The sequence below is a fragment of the Protopterus annectens genome, chromosome 11.part0, assembly GCF_019279795.1.
Source record: "Protopterus annectens isolate FY-2018-M chromosome 11.part0, PAN1.0, whole genome shotgun sequence".
In the NCBI taxonomy this organism is placed as follows: domain Eukaryota; kingdom Metazoa; phylum Chordata; order Ceratodontiformes; family Protopteridae; genus Protopterus; species Protopterus annectens.
In genome coordinates, this window is record NC_056745.1 from 1,457,315,191 (window position 1) to 1,457,335,100 (window position 19,910).

A 19,910-nucleotide genomic window follows, 5' to 3' on the forward strand; every position below is an offset into this window, starting at 1 on the left:
GCAGCATAACAATGGAGCACAGATCAAAAAACCTCTCCTTACCTAGCAGGCTTGATGTGATGGAACATAGTTATGGAGCACAGCCTTGGAGGAAAGGGGAAACCAAACCTTTGGATGGAATACAGCTACAGAGCACAGCCTTGGGGGAAACCAAAACTCACTCCTTACCAAGCAGGCTTGAATAGTTATTTCCATGCAGTTTTTTGTGTTTTGAATTTACATTAGCATGCAATGCATGCATGAGTCCTCGTCCTCCATTGAGTCCAGGTCTTGCAGCTGTAAAAGTGTGGGGGGGGTGCTCGCTCCCCCTCACTTGATGGTTCCGGTGCCTATGGTAGCATGTGCTGGCTGAACAGGTAGAAGAGTGTGCATTACTACTACGGTATAATTAAAGTAATAGTTTTTTTTGATGTTAGGCAATTACTACCTGCTAAGGCATGGAGGTATTGATGAACTCAAAGTGAATAGGTGGTCATGCATTTGTTTTGAGGACTGTGCATATACAGTTCCAGGTGTCAGACAGATATTTTTTGAGTGGTCTTGAAATTAGACACACATACATGGTTACAATTAGGAAGGGCAAATGTTCACTTGAGCGAATGCCTTTTCATGCTATAAAAAAGCGAACACTCATGAGAGTGAACGTTCTTCCTAATGGAGTTTCTGCCAGCAGTCTTTTGAATGGGATTGCAGAGAGTTGAATAAGGGAATTTGTCCTTACCCCTGTGGTTGTAAGATCTTTCAGTTAGTATATATAATCAGTAGGGGGTCTGTGAGGTGCTACCCCCCCACTCATGCATACAGAGGGGGTATAAGGGGGTTGCCACCCTGCAAAAATTAGAAAGTAGTTATTTTTTGAGAGTTTTCTCTAAACTGATCATTGTTTAGAGATTCACTGTTTCATGAGAGACACTCATACATAATAAAATTAGACAGATATATATATACACACACTAAGTAATTCAAAGACAGTATCAGTGTCAGCTTGAGATTAGGCAAATGCTACCCTAAAAGTATTAGCTGTTACAATGGCCTAATTCTCTGTCAGATAAATCCTTAAATGCTGAAAACTGTTTATCTGATAGCAAATGTCCACAACAATTCTTAATCACCAGTATTTAGACTTACCAACAATTGGTCCTGTAGTTAGATTATACTAGCAAACTATATGTACATCATACAAAATATAGTCACATAAAATTTTGTTTTCTTCAATGTCTAACCCATTAAAAAAATCTCTTACTTATAGATATTGCAAATAAAAATTCAGTAGCGAAAGCACTTCTTAATGCAGAATGTCAATGTCAACATTAAAAATTAGAAAAAATGAGCTCATATGTGGATAAAAAAGATAAAAGCGCAGTAACATTAAGAAGAATAGTCTCACTGTTATATCGGGGAGTTCCTATATTGTCAATGCATTCTCCGTACATATGACAGAATAAGGCAGACAAAAGATGTTTTATTTTACAGTTAACATGTAGTGTCCATATAAAAAATACAAAAAATATGAACCATGACTTTCTTTTGCATACAGAATACAGACCTATACACCTGTTGTTATGGTGCAGTTATAAACAATTCATCATTATTTTTCAAACTTGCTTGCAGCACTGAATACAGATGAAAATGCAGGAATAACCATTTTCCATTTTGCTACAGAAAATAATGGTGGTGGTTGAGAATTTGAACCAAGTACTGATGTACCCATTCAAAATAATTTGTACTTCTTATATTTACAAGTTCTAAAATTTTCCATTTGTGGAATCTGCTTCAGTTTTGCACATTAATATAGGAACTAAAACAAAATGTCACAGTGGAATCACGGTAAGCAGTGGAAATTGTAATTATCAATCATAGCCTAATTCACAGAGATTCTGTTCGTACAAATGAAGTTTCTCTTTATCATAACTCTCAAATCAATCAATGGATATAATAAAAAATATAAAAGATAACTTCTCTTATATCTTGAATATAAAATAAGATTGTTTTTCTTTTGGATGCTTTCAGCCGAGCATTATAAAAGACAGTAGTTGTTAAAGTATACAATTAACCATTGCCATATCACCAAGTAACCTCTGTGAGATAGTTAGCTTAATTCTGAGGTGATTCTGGTTTGTGGGTATTTGGAATGATTAATTACATGGTTACTCACAACCGGCCGTCCAATATTTGTTACATAATATGTGGAGTGGTTTGGTAATTAGTTAAAATCAAGAGAAAAATAACCCTCTTAGAGTGAGGTTCATACATAAGAACTTCACTATAACAGTCTTGTCATAGTGAAGTTAGGAATCTCTTTGTTGTAACTTAAGGGACCCATGCTACCATACATACTACAGTTACCAGGAAAATGCATGAGAAAATGATGAATCATGTTAAAATATGTAAAATGCATTCTGCTGTCGCAGAAGCAGAAGACACATGAAAAACACGAGAAAAAAATCACAAGTACCCTAATACTATATATGAAAAAAGTGTTCAATATATTTTCTCTAAACATTTTAACAACTGTAACAGTGATTCCAACATGTTAAAAAACAATATAGACACCTACAATTCCACAACTTGGACTCAAGTGTTTTGCATTAGCTAATAGTATTATTTGTCCTGAAAAAATCTCATGTTTTAGTAACAAAGTAACCTACATGTGCTATCTAAAATCATGACAATCATATCAATCAACTAACAGCTGCTGCTTAGACACTGGCTCTCTTTAATTCTCAATTAGTAGCACATATAGGCAACTAAATTTCCCTATGAGTCACAAAGAATTCTAATTCCTCTTCTATAATAACCAAGTCGTGTTCAAGAAATATGTTCCAGAAATTTACCTCACAAGCATCTTGAATTAATTTCTGAAATACGTGATAAACCTAGTTTGATTTAACAGCTAATTATAATCTGCTATATTACGAATAAAGGAATACTCGGTTAAAATAATTTAGTAATGTACCCCAATAATTACAACAAAGGGGAAAGTATATGTATTAACTCAGAGGATTGGAACACAAACACGAAATATATTCAGTCCAACCGTACCTCTCAACTGCCCAGATTTTCACAGAATGCCCAGATTTTTGCTTCAAAATTTCAGTGTGTTCCTCATAAAATGTTTGTTTTTTCTGGCGAATCACTGGGATGAAGTGAGGAATTAAATTAGTAAATAATGTTATACATTTGACTTTCAGACTATCCTTTAGAAAATCCATTTTATTACATATCATTTCAAATCTGTCCCTATTTTGGGGCATTTGTATGCCTATTATAGCAGCCTTTGTCCAGATTTCTTAGGCTAAGAGGTTGAGAGGTTTGAGTCCAACTTCCAAGTAATACCTAAAGCTATAAATACAAAACTGATAAGAATATATCTCAGTAATTAACAAACCACTTGCACACAACTCCTTGCCCCAGTGTTTGTGTACCAATAAATACCTAGCGTTTATAAAGAACTATTTAAAAAACAGAATTATTGTCACTGTTCCTATTTTCAGAATAACAAAGCCAAAACAAAGCAGCAAACTCTAGTGTGAATGCACATGAAGTGCAATGCAGTGTAATTTAGTGCATGGCTGGATTGTTGATAGTGTACACTTCAGTAAGCATTTAGTATGGCCTGAACAGAAAGGGGTAAAATCCTTCCAGAAGGAACATCTGGATGGTGGAGCTATAATTAGAAGAAACCTACCACTTGAAAGAGATAGTGTGTGTGTGTGTGTGTGTGTGTGTGTGTGTGTGTGTGTGTGTGTGTGTGTGTGTGTGTGTGTGTGTGAGAGAGAGAGAGAGAGAGACTTTGGGGAAGCAGTAATTTCCTTCTGTGGAAATGAAAAATATTTTTGAATGAATTTTCGCTACAACTCAGTAGTGATAGCTTTTACCCCTGAGTGCTAGTTTCTGGGCAACTTCTGAATTTGGCTCTGGCTCAAGTATGTCTCATAATTCATTGTGGCTTCTCCTATATAATGATACTCATGGCATTGATAGGAGAGGGTGTTTTGTTTAATAGTCAGCGGAAACCTGCTTATGTCAACAGTTTATGCTTAATCATAGGATCATAGGAGGTTACTAGGATAATGGCAGTGGGGCCCTTCCAAGCATAGCTAAGAGTTTATCCCCAAAAAGAAACCTAAGTCAGATTAGGATCACAAGCCTGTAGAAAGTCTGCCCACATTTGCTTTGTGGAAGAAAGAAAGGATTGTTTAAAGACTTGAGGTTTGTACTGGTTTCTGCTACAGGAGCTACATTTTTATGTTATAATTAATTGTGTTGTTAGCAAATAAAATGAGCCAGTAGCACATACAGGAGTTAAAGGGATACTGAACTGCAATTCTGTCACAGATCACTCACTGCTGCCATGTATTTGTACTTGGAATGAAGAAACCTTTTGTTTTGGTTATTTTCCCTGCAGTAAAACCTAATCCATCCATCCATCCATCCACAACCCCTTTCCCTATGTTTTGCACATGATGTGTGGGTATCACTTCAACAGTGACAATCATTTAGAGCCAAGCATCATACTGCAGGATAGTTAAACTATTATTTCATTTAAAATCTCAAAGCTTTTGTTTTATTCAGTCCTAGGCTAAGAGGCCTCAAGATTTTGCAGTAATAACACCACCAAGATGAAGTGCATGGTATTAATTTATTTATATTTCAGTGCTGGACGAGTCATATTTGGATTTGTTTTTTTTACTTTTCTAAAACCATGCACACATATACACACATACATGGTGCCAATTCATATTACATTTTCACATGACATGAGGCAAGTTAGAACACTAAATTCTGTCACTAGAAAAGGCTACAGAGACACATGTCACTAGGGAAATAAAAGGTTCTGTCTCTGTTAATAAAATAGTTCATTAGCTTTTATTGCCTAGGAAAAGGACACAGTTTGTTAATCTTGAGCATTTATCAGGGTCTGTCTTCAGTAAATCACATTCTGGTTAGAAAGAGTATCACAAAAATTTGGCAGAGCTAAAAAAGTAAATTGCCTTTCCTTTTTCAACAAAGCAGAAGAAAGACAAAAGTTAGGCAAGAATTATTTTAATAGCAAAGAAGAAGTGGACGATTTTGAAATGAGGCATTGTTATCAATCCTACTGTTGGATGCTATACCCTTCGCTGGTGAAGGATGCAGGTGTGTCACCTGCTAACAACTTAGTTCTGTGCCTCTGTAAATTCAGGTCCATAAGTTTTAATTTTTTTTTTCTTATTTTGGATACAAAAGCTACAGTTATGATTTTACAGTTATCTATCACAACAATCCCAACATTTAAATGAGGCAAAATTAAAAGACTCCATTTCAAAAAATAATTACAAGCAAACAGCAACTGCATTTTCAAAACATTGCCATTTTACAAACTACAGAAAAATGTAACACAAAATATATTTTTGGTAAATGAAATTAGGTGTTGACATGACTGTGCAGAAATCACCTAAACCAATCACAACTGTGATTAAAAATATATATATGCTATTTATCTGTGTATATTTTTGAAAAAAAGGTATGGATGCTGTGTACAGAGCAATTTCTTCTTAATGTAATGAATGGATGTATTTTTTTTAGAACATTCAGATTTTACATGCATGCATTCTTCCACTTGTGATTTAGAAAATTACAAGGATAGTGTATAATATGAAAGACCGTCACACTGCACAGCAAAACACAACACAGCACATACATTTACATATGGGACAGGCAGAATTCAAGCCATGCAGAATACACACAACAGCCAACATTCATACTGGGAATAATACACACGTGGAATCATATAGAGAAGCCATCCAGGATGGTGCAGAAAAGGTTGGTATTTGTGGAAGATTAAGGGTCAGACTTGGAACTTTTGGAAGAGGCACATTTGGAAGACTATTTGTGATGCTCCTGTGAAGAAACAGAGTATGGAGGGTATGATAAAAGAGAAACATTAGTGAGGTGAACAAAACAGTTTTTGTCACAATATATGTGCAGAAGTACTGCATGTTTCCAACCAAATGTGTTGCATTATATTTCAAGAATATAACACTCAATAGTAACTTAGATACAAGAGCTATAACTTATGGAAATCTGGAAACAGCTTTCCCACAGGTTGCACTTTTTATCTCCTCCTGAACTCTTTATGTTTATCCTTCTAAAATAACTTACTTAACAGGCTGCCATGTTTCCTGTTCAAATCCTCTGTGAACAGATTGTGCTATGGAAGATTCCATGAGATCAATGTATCGGACAACCAGAGGGACAAAAGTCTCTTGCAAGTGCTTGTGAAACTTCCCGTTACATAAGTGCGCTACAAAAAAAAAAAAAAAAAAAAAGTGTCACTCCATGTATTCTTAAACATGCATAGTACATAGATCATAAAAGAAACACACTTTGGGTTACTTAATTATTTGCAGATTCAGTATGTAAATATTTTTTCACTAGAGAATTAATGGGTTTCCTCACAAGATACGAAATTTACATATCATGTATATCTACAACTGTGATAGGTTTATATACAAAATACAGCCTCAGTCACCATAGACGACAAAACTTGTAGTTATGTTTATGAGTTTTGATTTTCACTTGCTTTATAACCAGATATTTTACCTGTCAGCCAGCTGAATATAATGCATATGAGTTGTTCTGTATTTGTGATAATGCAACTAACAGAAGTAAATCTTGAATGATGTATCTTTTTAGAAAGCAAATGATTTCATACATCCTAACAGTTCTCAAAGTCAAAAGACTAGTGTTGGAGTTAAGTTTGGATTTCAGAGACATGTGCATTAGCTTGAACAGGACATTTATCCTGTTTCCATTCTTCAGAGAATAAAAATAAAAAGAAATTGTGTTCCATGATATCATGAGATGCATTTAAACTGCACTTTTGAAAGCTAGGTTAAAGGACAACCTTTATGGACATACAAGGGATAGACAGAAAAGCATCAGAGTGCAGCACAAAAGCAGGCAAATGCTTTGCTCTAACTTTACACCTGTATGGCCTTGTGGTTCATAGGTTCATACTAGGCTATCAGCCCTAGGGCATTTATAAGCCTAGCCAGAGTGTGTGTGGCTTTCACCACCCCTTAGGATGAGAATACTATACCCATTAGTTTGCTGTGCCTCTGTCCAGCAGTGACACAGAGATGATTCCCGGGGTAAACCTATGATCTCCCATCCACTCATCAAGATTTCTCTTGAACAGAGTCAGTGAGGGGCTCGGCCTCACATGGACTGGGATTCTGTTCCATAGTGTAGGGAGTCTCTGGGTGATGAATCTGTCCCTCCAGCACGTCCTATTTACATCCGTGTTGAGGTTTAAGTCTCTTGCTCTCGTGGCTCTGGTGGATTTGGATTTTTTGAGGTGGAGCATGTCCATTAATTCCGGGTTGGACATGGCCTTGTATGTCAGGCACAGATCACCTCTGAGCAGACGGTATGCAACTGAATAGAGCTGGAGTTTCTTCAGTCGGGCAGCGTATGACATATGTTTGAGCCGCTTTATCCTTTTGGTGAGGAACTTTTGGGGTCTTTCCAACTGCTGCAGGTGTGGGGTAGGGTACATTCGAATGGGGCATTGTACTCAATCATTGGTCTGATAAGTGAAGAGTACCAGGGTACAATGACCTCTCCTGATCTGGATGTGAATCCCTTCATGATCAGGTGGGCAATGTAGAAGGTCTTCCTAACCACTTTGGCAATGTGAGTGTCAAAAGAGAGGTTACTGTCAACTTGGGTCCCCAGGTCCCTGATAACTTCTTCCGTGTTTAATGCATTACCACCTATGTGGTAATTAGGGTTTACCTTGTTTTTCCCAAAGGGTATAACTATACATTTTTTGGCATTTAGCTTAAGGCCATGGCTCTGGCACCAGTTATCCATTTCTATGAGACCTCTCTGGAGGATGTCTGTGTCTGATGGAGTGTCAATTATGGTGCCCAGTTTGCAGTCATCTGCAAATTTTGTCAGCCACAATCCCCCTATGTTTGCCTGCACTTCAGAAAAATAAATGCCGAACAAGAGGGGGCCCAGGACTGAGCCCTGTGGGACACCGCTCGTGACCGGCTTAGAGTCTGACATGGCACCAGCAACTCTAACCCTGTGGGTTCTGTCCTAGAGCCAGTTTGCAACCCATCTTGTGACATATGGGTTTACATCTAAGCTGGTGAGCCTTTCTATGATGCCCGAGTGGGGTATTGTGTCGAACGCTTTTGCTAGGTCAAGGTAGGCTGTGTGAACTGCCTTACCCTCATCAATGGCCTTAGTGACTGTTTCGAAAAAGTCGACCAAGTTCAAGAGGCAGGATCTGCCCTTGACAAAGCCAAATTGGGTAGGATCCAGTGTCTGTAGATCCCCAATGTCTTTATTTATGAGTTCCATTATGATCCTCTCCATAGCTTTGCAGACAAGGCTCGTCAAGCTTATGGGGCGGTAATTTCCAGGGTCCGTAGAAGCACCGCTTCACTTACACTTATTCATCTTCCTCACTATGTGTAATGGGATCCAGTGATAAGTACTGTGGCATCACAGTGCTCAGTGTCCAGCTGATTTCTCAGCTTACATATCTTCTACTTGTAGACTGCAAGCCCTCTATAACAACAAGGGTTTTCACCATGTCACCCAGTTTCCTCCCACATTTCTTTTACAGGCCACAGGTGACCTGATGATCCTCCAAAGTGTGTGTGTGTGTGTGTGTGTGTGTGTGTGTGTGTGTGTGCGTATGTGTGTGCGTGTGTCTCGCACCTCTCTATTCAGAACTAGTTTCTTTATCATTTACCCATTACATTTCAGGACAGGACCCATTTCCTCATGACCATGAAGTGCATTATATGGATAAATGGGTAATAAATAAATCAATGTACAAGAAAAAAAATAAGTAACTACTGTCTATGCCAAAGGGGATAAGGACAATGTGTCACTGTGTAAGTTTTGCAAATGGTTGTAATTCTGTTAGAATTGCTTATATGTGGGAGTGGGAGGCACTGAGCGGCCTTTCTGTCCGATTTGGTGAAGTTTCAGCCAGAAACTAGTAGTCCATTGGTCGTTTTGGGCCAATTCCTAGCTCCCTTCAGCCCCCTGCTATAAAACACGCTAAACGCGCGTTAGCGCGGAGTTGCCACTGTTGCACACAAGAGCAGCGGTGGTTAAACAAGGTTAACTATTCGGGCCATCTAAATTCCACTCTTCAAATTTTCCCTTAGAACTACCTTCCTCGAGCTGTACTGCTGATCTAACCAGCATATCCTATAACTGAAAAGTTCATCTCTACTTGATTCCCAAGTAGACTATTCTCTATCTGTAAAGCCTAGCACTTACTCCTACAGTACTTGCACCTTGATAAAGCACTCTTATTATAGATAGTACCCCACCAGCCTAAAACCCACTTCCCGGAGTCCTTTGAAAGTCTCTTTATCTACTACTTCTAGTATGTCGAGGGATCAGTTGCTAGTGTCCTCTCCAGCTCAACTGGTGAACCTGGGAATATTGAGGCAATGTTACAATTGCCTCATGTACACAGACAATCCTCTCCTCCTCCCACAAAACACAAATACATGCGAGATGCAACTATACGGCCAAACTGGAGGCTGAGCTCTCTCAACATAGGACTGGCAAGACCAGACAGGAGGAGAAGGTAACCACACACAATACATACCCAGTCACACATGGTACCATCACAACTTCAAATCATACACATACTCACACAAAGACATACTGGAGGCTCTGATCAAAAATTTACCAAAACAGCAGAGGCCACCAAAGCAGACACCCAAACAACTACCACCTCACGACCCAACACATGCAACACATAGACCACACAGTCAGAGTGTCAAACAGTCACAGCCCTTAAGGCCAAACAAAATGCCAGACACACTTGTCATTGGTGATTCCATAGTCAGACACACTGACGTCCCGCCACCAGACTGAGTAAGGAGAAGGTCACAGTAAGCTGCCTGTCGGGCGCTAGAATCCGCCACATAACGCAAGCACTCAGGTCTCTCAACAGCAGGTACAAGTACGACTCAGTCATTGTCCACGCTGGTGTCAACGACCTGAGATGTACCTCCTGACTACATGAAAAGGGACATCGAGGAGCTCTCTGATTATGTAGCCCAGGCAGGTATGACCCTGACCTTGAGCAGTATCCTACCTTCACCTAGAATGATGCCACAATACAGTGATAAGATGATCAGCTTTAATAATTGGCTTAAATTCTGGTGTCATTCAAAGGGGATCCAATGTCTGTCTGCCTGGGATGACATGCTGGACAAGCCACGCTGCTTTACAAGGGACGGCTTGCACCTGTCACCCCTGGGCTTCCGGATATTGGCAAAGGCTCTTGCCACCCCCATAGTGCCTTTTTAGGCAAGGCTCAAATTCTAAACCTACCACCCTAGAACACCAAAAGGAAAAAACTAAGGGTAATGCTGCTCAATGCCAGAAGTCTCACTCTCAAGATGCACGCACTCGAGGCCCTTCTCAATATGGAGAACATCGATGTCTGTGCTGTGACAAACCTGGTTCAAGGCTCCTGAGAGCACCCCAGCACTAACAGGTTTCACCTCATATCATGCTCCGCCCCAAAATTCGGACAACACCAAGAAAGGAGGGGTGTCCATATTCATAAAGGACACCCACACCTCAAGGTTGGTGGCAACGCACGATGCATCGGAGACCATCCAGGTGCAATTAACCATAGGCAAGACTGCTCTGCAATTTGTAGCATGTTACAGGCCACCCTCTCAAACTCAGGAACCTCACATGGCCTTCCTGAAAACATTGGAGGCGATAAATGTCTCTCCAAACACCATCATACTAGGTGACTTCAACTACCCTAATATAGACTGGGAACACTACTCAAGCCCGAACACTCTAACCCAAAGATTCCTGGAGTTCATAAACTCAAATGCCATGGAACAACTAGTCACCATCCCCACAAGAGGAGAAAACATACTTGATCTCATCATCACGAACATGGGATCAAAATGTTCAACACCGGAAGTATACCCCTCACTGGTGAGATCAGATCATAAACTAATCTCGCTGGAGGTCCTCATCCCGCCCCACCTGAAACAAAAAGACCACAGTGAAAACTTCTCAAAAGCCGATTTCACACTTCTAAAAACTAGTGTGGTCTCCTTTAAGGCCCCTGAGCCAGTGGTAAACATTATTCAAACCGCTGAATCACTTACAAATGCCTTCTACCAGCACCTACAGGACTGCATGGATCAGGCAATCCCAAACAAAACTAAGACTCTCTGTACCAAAGGCAAGCGTCCAGTCTGGTGGACCCCAGCCATAAACAAGCTCTACAACAAAAGGAGGAAGCTACTACAAGATAGAGCAAAATCCTTGAAAGGTAAGACACCTTTGATCATTATAAGTAAAAAACTAAGAGCTCTCATAAAATCATCCAAGGCAAATTTTGAGAGAAAAATCGCCAAGGACTCTAAAGACAATCATAAGGCCTTCTTTAGCTATGTTAGAAACCTAGGAGGAAACTCCCAGATATGCTCAGAATTAGTTCAAAATGATGTGAAAATTACTGAACCTACACACATTGCTAACATACTGGCTGACAGGTTCAGTGCAAACTTCTACCCCCCCCAAAAGGAGAGATATCTATTCCAGAGGATTGTAGCCCCCCAAACATCTCCAACGCCCAGGTGAGAACTGCCCTCAGTAAGGCAAAAAACACAACATCCATGGGACCGGATGGTGTCCCCGGCTGTGTGCTTCATGAACTCAACAAGGAATTAAACCCACAGTTAGGACAGCTGTTTAATCTTAGCCTCACCTCAGGATAAGTACCCAAGGAGTGGCGCACGGCGACTGTGGTCCCACTTCATAAGGGCGGTGCCTCCACAGACCCTGGAAATTACCGCCCCATTAGCTTGACAAGCCTTATCTGCAAAGCCATGGAGAGGATCATAATGGAACTCATAAATAAAGACATAGGGAACTTGCAGACTTTGGATCCAACCCAGTTTGGCTTTGTCAAAGGCAGATCCTGCCTCTTAAACTTGGTTGACTTTTTCGAGACAGTCACCAAGGCCATTGATGAGGGAAAGGCAGTCCATACAGCCTACCTCGACCTGGCAAAGGCCTTCGACACAATACCCCACTCAGGTATCATCGAAAAACTCATCAGCTTGAATGTAAACCCATACATCACAAGATGGGTTGCAAACTGGCTAAGTGACAGAACCCACAGGGTCAGAGTTGCTGGAGCCATGTCAGACTCAAAGCCTGTCACAAGTGGTGTCCCACAGGGCTCAGTCCTGGGTCCACTCTTGTTCGGCATCTACTTTTCTGAAGTACAAGCAAACACAGGAGGGTTATGGCTGACAAAGTTTGCAGATGACTGCAAACTGGGCCATAGTCGAAAACACATCTGACACAGATATCCTCCAGAAGGGCCTCACAGAAACGGATAACTGGTGCCAGAGCCATGGCCTGAAGTTAAACGCCAAAAATGCATAGTCATACCCTTCGGGAAAAACAAGGTTACCCCTAGCTACCATATAGGTGGCAATCCACTGAGCACAGAAAAGTCATCAGGGATCTGGGGACCCAAGTTGACAGTAGCCTTTCGCTTGACACTCATGTTGCTAAAGTAGTTAGGAAAACCTTCTATATCGCCCACCTGATCATGAAGGGATTCACATCTAGATCAAGGGAGGTCATCGTCCCCTGTACTCATCACTCATTAGACCTATGATTGAGTACAATGCCCCGTTCGAATGTATCCGACCAGACACCTGCTGCAGCTTGAAAGGCCCCAAAAGTTCCTCACCAAAAGGATAAAGGGTCTCAAAAATATGTCTTATGCTGCCCGACTGAAAGAACTCCAGCTCTATTCAGTCTCATACCGCTTGCTCAGAGGTGACCTGTGCCTGACATATAAGGCCATGTCAAACCCAGATTTGATGAATATGCTTCACCTCAAAAATCTAGATCCCTCAGAACCACAAGGGCGGAGACTTAAACCTTGACACGGTTATAAATAGAACGTGCTGGAGGGACAGATTCATCACCCAGAGACTCCCTATGCTGTGGAACAAAATCCCGGTACATGTGAGGCAGAGCACCTCGCTGGCCTTGTTCAAGAGGAATCTTGACCAATGGATGGGAGATCGCAGATATACCCCAGGGATTACTTCAGTGTCACTGCTTGACAGAGGCACAGAAAAATGATAGGCATAGTTTTTATTCAAACTAAAGGGGTGGCGAAAGCCACATAACTATGGGCTAGGCTTATAAATGCCCTTGGGCAGATAGCCTAGTATGAACCTATGAACCTATTATATGATGTATAATTTCAGTTGACAATGACTTTTCTCTCCTTGACTGCAAGAATATTTTAACTTGCAACACAAGTTTATTGGTGATGAAGTAATGCAATAAAAATAAATGTAAATTATACTTAATATGAATAACGGGCATATTAGACTGCTCATTGCATCATTTTTGTTTCTAGCAGCACTGTGTACATGACTCTTGAAAAACATACAGTTAACTCACTGGAATATCTTTTCTGGCAATGAATGTATTAAAATGAGGAATTTGGGCCTCTCAGCCACAGAGAAGCACTTAGTCAATTCAATCATTCACGTTTGGATGTTTTATTCTTACACTGATTACACTGTTCCTTCAGCTAGCGAATACGTTTCTTGTAGCAATTTTCTAGAATTTATCCTATCATTTTATCAGGTTGTGATATAAAACAGTGAAAGACAGCTGAAAAACAAACATTTCAACAAGACACAGAAAATCAAAAGAAATCCAGGCAAGACAGCTGTTAAATGAATGCGAAAAGCAGCAGTGGCAGTAGCAATAATAACGATGATGATAGTAATAGTAACCATAATAATATAAAAAAACTATCGCGTTTGCTTCATCGTGAAATATATATATATATATATATATATATATATATTCATCGTGAAATATATATATGTATATATATTCATCGTGAAATATATATATATATATATATATATATATATATATATCTACTGAAATGTCAGCACTCAAAATACTGAGAGTCGACAAGCCAGAAAAAAAAGACTGAAAACACAGAAGAACAGCAAACTTCAAAAATCACTCTTCTCCTTTAAATTTCTTTTTGCAAGGGAACAAGGCTCCATTGCACCCTCACACACCCAGAACTTATATATACCAACTCCAAGATCACCATACCTCAGAGAAAGGGGGATATTCCAAGAAATGGCATCTCAGACTTACCACAGGTTCTTCGTGGTGTACACATTTAAATGCAACAGCAATTTTGTGTATCTGTACAGTTATCCTGCATTATCATCAACTCTTCAAATGATTATTCTACAAGACAATTAATAACAATCTCATATTTGAGGATGGTGTAATGGTTAAGGTGCTTACCTTAGAAACACAAGGTGCAGGGTTTGATTCTCACAGGGGGTAACTGGCTAGGCTTAAAATGGTCCATGAGGGCAGTTAGCTTAGTAATAATCTATGAATTTCTTTCAAAGCTACACACAGAATGTTAACATGTACATGTATATCAATTATCCCCTTCCTTTTCATAGAGCCACCTGAAATCTGCTATGCCATTTCAGTGTAAGTCCACAATAACGTAATTGGAAACGGTATTAAATTAATACCACTATAACTGGATAAGAAGAATAAAATGGTCACATTATGAATGCTTTTCCTCCAGACCTGCCCATTTGATTGTGTGAGTATAACTTATTACTAAATTCAGTGCAATACTGCTTGCAAGCTGATGATATGATTTAAAAGTTTTGTCTTACTGTACCATACTGATGTGAGACAAGTAAGTTTTTCTGAGGTTTTCTCCTACTGTGGTGTCTCCTTCCCATATTAACAGATGTCTGGTTCTTGTGAATGAGTAGATTGATGTATGATTTTTTTATTTATCTCATATTCTGTTGTTTTTGCAGTGTGCACTCAGCAATTAGTGTTGCCATGGCGACATCATTCCTCAAGGCAGGAGTGAGGAAGTGAGACTGCCATCACAGATGACATTGGCACCTTTCTCTCCTTAATCAGCTGGCATGGGCTATGAATACTGTACATTTCACAATCTCTAGCTACCCTAGGATTGGCAAGGTAAAATGCATCAACAATACATTTTGCTGCCTAACTCAGGGTGAAACCAAAACATTTATAGCTTATAAAGGTACCTTTTTAAATACTATGCATAAACTGTTAGATTTTAATTGACTAAGCAGGCAAAGGTTGTTATAAAAACTACTTAGCTTGCACTGTTTAGTTATAATTTATCAACTTCATATTTCTCCAATATGTTTTTTTTATAGAATTACTTCTGTTGATTTTTAGATAAATCAGATGCCTTAGCAACATCTATGCACTGGGATTTGTATAGTACCAGGGGAACATAACAGCTGGAAATGTAAGCATTCCAAAGCATAGGTTACTAACCTGAAAAAGCCATTTTTGGCTATCTTAATAAAGGAGTAGCTATTATTACAGCTAGCAATGTGTCTCTTTTCAGTCAATTTCTTTCCAAAGCTCAAGTAACTGATAACATTTGTATTTCCAATATGTTATTTTCCTGCTTGTATTTCTCCAATGGGTTCTAAAGCAAATCTTTTCCTATATGTAGTGTGATTCATTCACTTATTTCTCTCCACAATGACACAAACCTCTGCCACAGCACACATTTAAAGAGGCTACTAGTGTTGGTGAATAACACTGTTATCATAACGTATAAAGAAAAACATAATAAGAGAAATGTATGGAAACATTTTGCAGACACTTCTTATGCACTACTGTTATCACTAATGTTTCTGTAGTCCACTAATTAGGTTCAGAAACAGGGATCCTTAAAGAGCAGTTGCATTCCTTTCTGGGTCCAATACATCTACATCCTTGTTAGTGGTGGTCATTATTGGCATAGGAAACTGAAACGTTTAGCAGGTATTTTAACTGCTTATTACTTAACTGTAGCATTTGCATATAAAGAAAAAAATATATAATTTCCTTATAAAACTCAGAACCTGAAAGGGTGCAAAAAAGAGCACTAGCATAATCATGCAGTCCCAGAGCTGCATTATATTCACAGTGGACAATACTGAAAAGTAAGTAGAGTTGTCATGTAGTTGGTCTGCAGGAAAGCCACCCTATAGGTTAAGAACCCACAGTAGCACAATGGATGATTTGCAGAAGAGAAAAGCACCACAATCTTTTGGAATACTAAATGCAGTGCCTCACATTCCTCTCAACAAATTAGTGCAAGAAATATGGACAAAGCCATAAATAATGGGGGACAAAGGCCAAAACTAGGGACAGTTTTGAAATATTGCTCTTGCAACTGCAGAAAGTTGTTAGAATAACAGATTTTGCATTAGAATGAATTTTTCTGAACGGAATGAAATTTGAAACTCAAATATCTGTCAATATTTCCTGACTTTAATCCTCACCAATTTGCCAAAGATTGGCCAGAAAAAGAAAATTTTATGAAAAACAAACCAAAAATATGAGGCAGAAATCTGCACAGTTGATAAGTATGATTGCTGGTAAGCAACCGTTGTAAGGAAGAGAACTAATTCTGGACAGGATTGTCAGTCCATCATAGGACAAATAGAGATAAAGACATGCACTCATGCAGTATTTGTGCAGTTTAATGGTCTGCCAAATATAATAACATGTCTTTTGGAATGCAGCACGAAAAGTGAAGCAGCCAGCAAAAACCTTTGCAAACAACAGAAGAACAATGAGGTTCTATAGAGAAAGCACCCCATTTGGGATCCAAAACAGAGAACCAAGATGCCCCGGGAGGGGGGTAGTACTAACTGCTGCATAGTGATGTACCCATTTCAAGACTGCTACTTATGTTTAAAATCAAATATTTTTTTTCTTTCTGATGTGGTTCTTTATTAAAAGGGTTTATCTCCCTTACATATTATATCAATCAACCAATGTGAATCTTAAGTGAATGCCATTTTCTCGTACAAGTTGGACTGATGTATACCGAAGTGCACTGGGAGCATTACTCCTCTTGTCTGCTTGGATGACAATATTGTCAAGGGCCAGCTTAAATTTAGCTTCAAAAGAACAGTTGTGCAGTTGGTATAGTGGTTAATTAATAAACATTAATTGGCAATCCTGTAATAAAATACAGGACATGATTATGTGAAATTTGCAGAGTATAGTTACCACTCATATATACAGTACATACATACACATATATGATAGAATAAAATAAGGTATACCTGATATGCAAAGGCAATATTAAGGGGAAATCAACTCCATTCTATGTAAGTGTGGTTGGTTTAAGATTGAGACTTCAGTCTTGTTTGTAACTAGTATAAAGGATATGGAGAGACAGACCCACAAGCAGCCAGGTTCTAACTATACCTACATGGGAGTGTTGGTGTGACGTTTCACCACATATCATCAGCACTTTGACAGAAGATGCCACAAAGATCAGTAACTAAGTTCAATATCACTGTTTTTTATAGCTTCTGTCACAAATTAACAATCATGCAGTAGATCTAAAAAGGTAACAAATCAGACCATACAGCACTTACAAAAATTCATTCACAGGTGCAGATTTTGGACAACAAGCAGTAAACCATCAAGGTTGAGCCATGGTCTGCAGATTGACCAGTTTAGGGGATGTAAGGGATGAATCTTTTGTGACTGCAGACTTTGCTGTCCTCTTAGCCTTAAGTCACTCTGATCTCCAGTTGGAAATGTAGCGATTTACTGCTAAATGACACACGATTGGGATGAACAACAGTACCTCCAAATCAGATGTCACGTCTTTCCCAGAAAATGACTGGGATGTCGTCTCAAGGTGGTAGGAAGAGTTTAAGTACTTTAAGGTCTTGGACATTAATGCAGGCAGAGAAGTTCAGAGGATTAACCAGCAAACTGTTGTGGTAAGGTAAGAGTGGATTCCAAAGAGGAAGGGGTCAGTTTAGGGGTCAGTATACATCCCCATTTTCATTTATGGTCACGGGTTGTGGGAGGTGACTACAAGGATGAAACTATGAGCACGAGTGGCAAAACTGAGGACCACTCATGGGTCAGCCAGACACACCCTCTAACGTATCGCATAGAGTGTAGCAAAATGGAAGTAGGTTGGAGTATGCCCGGAGCTCTGCCATATTAAGCGAAGTCAAATAAGGTGGTTTGGACAACTTGTGAGGATATTCTCTTCTTGGGTATATCACATGGTAGTTGTGCCAGCCACTGAATGCTATAAGGAGGCCCTGTACATTTTGGAGGGATTAAACCACGTAGGTTGTACTGGGCATTCCCAGAGAAAGAGCTGAAGACTGATACTGGGGATAGGGAGGTCGTGCCACTATTTGAACTGCTAGCACACTGAATCTCGCCAAAAAAGTACTTCAGAAAATTATAACAGTGAGAATATTTTGTGTTAATTGAGCATAGTTTTCCTCCTTAAAGTTACTGCTTAGGTATCTCATACCATCCAATGACAAAAGATAAAAACAATAATCCTGTAAGACGCATCTTCAACATATGATCCTGCAAATCAGTATGGTGCTTTCTCAAGGACCAGTCTTGTGTACTTCCATATCATCTTTTCTGACAAATTTTAAGTACTATTTTCTTTTTCAGCAAGCAGGTGATAAATAGATCTAAAGAAATGTTTGGTTCTAAACTATGAAGTAGGTGAGGGGGAAGGCAGACCAAATTTACTACTTTTCAGAAGGCCCCAGGTCTCTGTAGACTGGCTCAGTGACATTACTACTTCTCAGAAGGCCCCAGATCTCTGTAGACTGGCTCAGTGACATTACTACTTTTCAGAAGGCCCCAGGTCTCTGTAGACCGGCTCAGTGACATTACTACTTTTCGGAAGGTCCCAGGTCTCGGTAGATAGGCTGAGGTGACAATACTACTTTTCAGAAGGCCCCAGATCTCTGTAGACTGGCTCATTTACATTACTACTTTTCAGAAGGCCCCAGGTCTCTGTAGACTGGCTCAGGTGACATTACTACTTTTCAGAAGGCCCCAGGTCTCTGTAGACTGGCTCAGTGACATTACTACTTTTCAGAAGGCCCCAGGTCTCCGTAGACTGGCTCAGGTGACATTACTACTTTTCAGAAGGCCCCAGGTCTCTGTAGACTGGCTCATTTACATTACTACTTTTCAGAAGGCCCCAGGTCTCTGTAGACTGGCTCAGGTGACATTACTACTTTTCAGAAGGCCCCAAGTCTCTGTAGACTGGCTCAGTGACATTACTACTTTTAAGAAGGCCCCAGGTCTCTGTAGACTGGCTCAGTGACATAACTACTTTTCAGAAGGCCCCAGGTCTCTGTAGACAGGCTCAGTGACATTACTACTGTTCAGAAGGCCCCAGGTCTCTGTAGACTGGCTCAGGTGACATTACTACTTTTCATAAGGCCCCAGGTCTCTGTAGACTGGCTCAGTGACATTACTATTTTTCAGAAGGCCCCAGGTCTCCGTAGACTGGCTCAGGTGACATTACTACTTTTCAGAAGGCCCCAGTTTTCTGTAGACTGGCTCATTTACATTACTACTTTTCAAAGCCCACAGGTCTCTGTAGACTGGCTCCGGTGACATTACTACTTTTCAGAAGGCCCCAGGTCTCTGTAGACTGGCTCAGTGACATTACTACTTTTCAGAAGGCCCCAGGACTCCGTAAACTGGCTCAGGTGACATTACTACTTTTCAGAAGGCCCCAGGTCTATGTAGACTGGCTCATTTACATTACTACTTTTCAGAAGGCCACAGGTCTCTGTAGACTGGCTCAGGTGGCATTACTACTTTTCAGAAGGCCCCAGGTCTCTGTAGACTGGCTCAGTGACATTACTACTTTTCAGAAGGCCCCAGGTCTCCGTAGACTGGCTCAGGTGACATTACTACTTTTCAGAAGGCCCCAGGTCTCTGTAGACTGGCTCATTTACATTACT

The 19,910-nt window shown here is 39.9% G+C and overlaps 1 protein-coding gene across 1 annotated transcript in view; it reads right to left on the reverse strand.

The window, feature by feature from the left end:
* Positions 1 to 19,910, reverse strand: part of CADPS2 (calcium dependent secretion activator 2) — a 5,163,308-nt gene that overhangs the window by 1,467,019 nt on the left and 3,676,379 nt on the right. The window contains exons 21-22 of the mRNA XM_044088753.1: positions 6,145 to 6,286; positions 5,764 to 5,883 (exon numbers count right to left, since the gene is read on the reverse strand). Coding sequence (XP_043944688.1) covers positions 5,764 to 5,883; positions 6,145 to 6,286 — 262 coding nt within the window. The remainder of the gene's footprint in view (positions 1 to 5,763; positions 5,884 to 6,144; positions 6,287 to 19,910) is intronic.